A 1,524-nucleotide genomic window follows, 5' to 3' on the forward strand; every position below is an offset into this window, starting at 1 on the left:
TCCCTGAAAGGACGTCTCTGTTGGCATCCACCCCTTGGCGCTCATATGACCTTATGCAGTTGTGAGCGCCGTAAAACCTCTACTAAAACAACAGAGCAGTTTGCGACCAGCTTCTGGACAGACTAGGAGACTTCTCAGCGAGAGAGACGGACCAGACAAGAGTTGTTCGCTTCTCTCAGCTGTGGGGCCCGTGCTGACCCTCGACCCTCCTCTGTGGTTCACCGACTTGTTTCTTTCCATCTGACAAACACTGTTGAATAATGAAGAATGTTGAATCTAGAACTGGGGTCTTAGGAAGAAGGAATGCTCCATGCTTTGACAAACACTGTATGAGTCACAAAGACAAATGGTCGCTTTTAAGCACAAGGGGGCTTTCCCGAAAAATAACTGTTTCGAGAAAATAGGAGGTAAAGTTTTTGCCCCTTGTTCAGTTTATTTAAAAGACAAGGAGAGTTTTCTCTATAACCAAACAAATATACACACCAATGAAACCAAACTTCTCCTATAGGTAGGGCAATGCCCACTTTTTGTGTAGGTCAAGATTTCTGGAAACCCCCGAAATCTGGGTTAACCTGCTTGTCCTTAAAAGCGACCAAATAAGGACTGACATGTAGTTTTCTGGCTTTGTTTGTACAATTGAGTATATATATAGTGTTGTCTGACCGAACCCTTCCTTGCTCTGTCTCTGGGAATGTTCAGGACTGTTGGGGGATTTCTGGGGAATTTCCTACAGAGTTCTTGATGGGCTGTGTCTCGTGTAACTGGAGGATGGACCCATAAGACTATATCATTTGAGAGGTCTTTTGAACTATCTTTTAGGGGAACGCAGGAAAATGGAGAGTTTCACAAAGACAAAAATGTGACGTTGATGAGGGTTTGGATATGGCCGCTGGCAGAAGGGGGGGGGGGACACCTCTAATCTTCTGGTGCTCATATGACCTTATGCAGTTGCGAGTGCCGTGAAACCTCTACTAAAACTAAAACTAAAAAGCATTTCTCATATGAGTCACGACATGGAATCAGGCGCTCGTCAATTTCTGGGCATGTGGAGCTGTAGGTATCATCTTAAAGCTTGTTCATTTGTCTTGCTTTCGATGAAAAAAAATTATACCCATCTCTCTTAAATAGAAGTCGAGAAACTTGCGATTGAAGTTGGAGGGGTCGCTTAGTTTCAGAAATTACATGCGATTTTTACTTCAGATGAATGCAGCATATATGTTAGTAGTAAGACTGAAATAATTGTTTGTGATTTTTACTTTTTTAAAGTTTTTTTTTCTTTCTTTTCTTTCAGACGAAAGCGGCGTATGTGTTAGTGTACCAGCGCAGAAATCTGATCCAGAGCCGCAAGGCCTCGAAAACCCACACGGCGAGCGCCACCATCTCGCTGCAGTACAACCACAACAGCCCCTCCATCTCCAACGGTGTAGGGCCCGCCTGCGACGAGGACATGGAGACGAACTAACGGCAACGGGGGCGGGGTGGTGGGGGGCATTATTGTGTGTAGGGACACAGAGACGAACTGGC

At 45.0% G+C, this 1,524-nt stretch overlaps 1 protein-coding gene across 1 annotated transcript in view; it reads left to right on the plus strand.

The window, feature by feature from the left end:
• Nucleotides 1–1,524, plus strand: part of LOC101852858 (ubiquitin carboxyl-terminal hydrolase 15) — a gene marked incomplete at its 3' end in the record, with an annotated part of 35,928 nt that extends 34,404 nt beyond the window's left edge. The window contains 1 exon segment of the mRNA XM_013083720.2: nt 1,292–1,524. Within this exon segment, the coding sequence (XP_012939174.1) occupies nt 1,292–1,462 (171 nt within the window).

The sequence above is a fragment of the Aplysia californica genome, unplaced genomic scaffold (genome assembly GCF_000002075.1).
Source record: "Aplysia californica isolate F4 #8 unplaced genomic scaffold, AplCal3.0 scaffold00250, whole genome shotgun sequence".
Lineage (NCBI taxonomy): Eukaryota > Metazoa > Mollusca > Gastropoda > Aplysiida > Aplysiidae > Aplysia > Aplysia californica.